Source organism: Monopterus albus, unplaced genomic scaffold, assembly GCF_001952655.1.
Source record: "Monopterus albus unplaced genomic scaffold, M_albus_1.0 scaffold105.1, whole genome shotgun sequence".
Classification (NCBI taxonomy): domain Eukaryota; kingdom Metazoa; phylum Chordata; class Actinopteri; order Synbranchiformes; family Synbranchidae; genus Monopterus; species Monopterus albus.
In genome coordinates this window covers 619042-619976 of record NW_018127985.1, presented here as the reverse complement: position 1 = coordinate 619976, position 935 = coordinate 619042, and the positions used below count along the sequence as shown (strand labels likewise).

Sequence of the window (935 nt, the reverse complement as noted above, 5' to 3'; positions counted from 1 at the left end):
GGGGATCTGTACAGACCACCGAATAACTACGATCTGTTACACCGCTACCATCAACGAGGATGCCTGAAGCGTTTATCAGAGGAACTAACTTTAATGTTAATAACATGTTGTCTGACACAATGTTGTTCTTCCCTCTTAAAAGCTCTGCACAATACAATATTGACTATAGAATATTTCCGGGGGTGGGGGTAAACACGAAATCCACCCCCGTAGCTACGCCTTTGATTTCCTTGGTGGAGTGCGAACTCCAGTAACCTCAATGTTTGACAGTTTTATCAAGGGCCAACGTTAAGCTAACTGAGCTAACGCGGCTAACATACTAGCAGTCTATTACTGTCTCACCTTGTAGTTAAAGTGCAGTTGTTCCACCTGAGAACTGACCCGGTTCTTCTCGTCCAGGAAACTGGACTGGTCGCAGACCAGCAGAGACCGGGGTGTCTGATCCAGATCAACAGACATCTTTATTAAATAGTGTAAAACACTGGTCTACTAAATATATCCTCCTGCTCCTCCTCCTTCTTCTTCGTTTGCTGCTGCTGCTGCTTCTTCATCTCAACTTGATTTGCGATTAGCAAACTACCCAATGGTGCATTACTGCCACCTACCGAGTGTGAAGCGGTAACTGGATTCTCCGAGGGATTTTCAATTTAAAACAGGGGTGTCAAACTCAAAGCACACTTTAGGTCGCGGAACGAACAGGATAAACATTTATTTAACAGACTAAAACTAAACGGGTTTTGAACATAAATATGAATCGAAACAGACATAATACAATATTATTCCAAAATAAATAAACTTGAACTTAAAATCAGCAACTGTATTTCTGCTGTAATACCCCAGTTCTTTTATTGGACAGGTCTAAATAACGAAGGAGTCTGTCTTTCTTGATTTTAGTGCTGATTTATTTAAACCACAAGCAAAGTTACAAAACACAA

The 935-nt window shown here is 41.1% G+C and overlaps 1 protein-coding gene across 1 annotated transcript in view; it reads right to left on the bottom strand.

The window, feature by feature from the left end:
• The window catches only part of rpp40 (ribonuclease P/MRP 40 subunit), a 6955-nt gene extending 6411 nt beyond the window's left edge, over positions 1-544 (bottom strand). Inside the window, exon 1 of the mRNA XM_020610376.1 lies at positions 343-544. Within this exon, the coding sequence (XP_020466032.1) occupies positions 343-459 (117 nt within the window). The 5' untranslated portion in view covers positions 460-544. The remainder of the gene's footprint in view (positions 1-342) is intronic.
• Between the last annotated feature and the right edge of the window lie 391 nt (positions 545-935).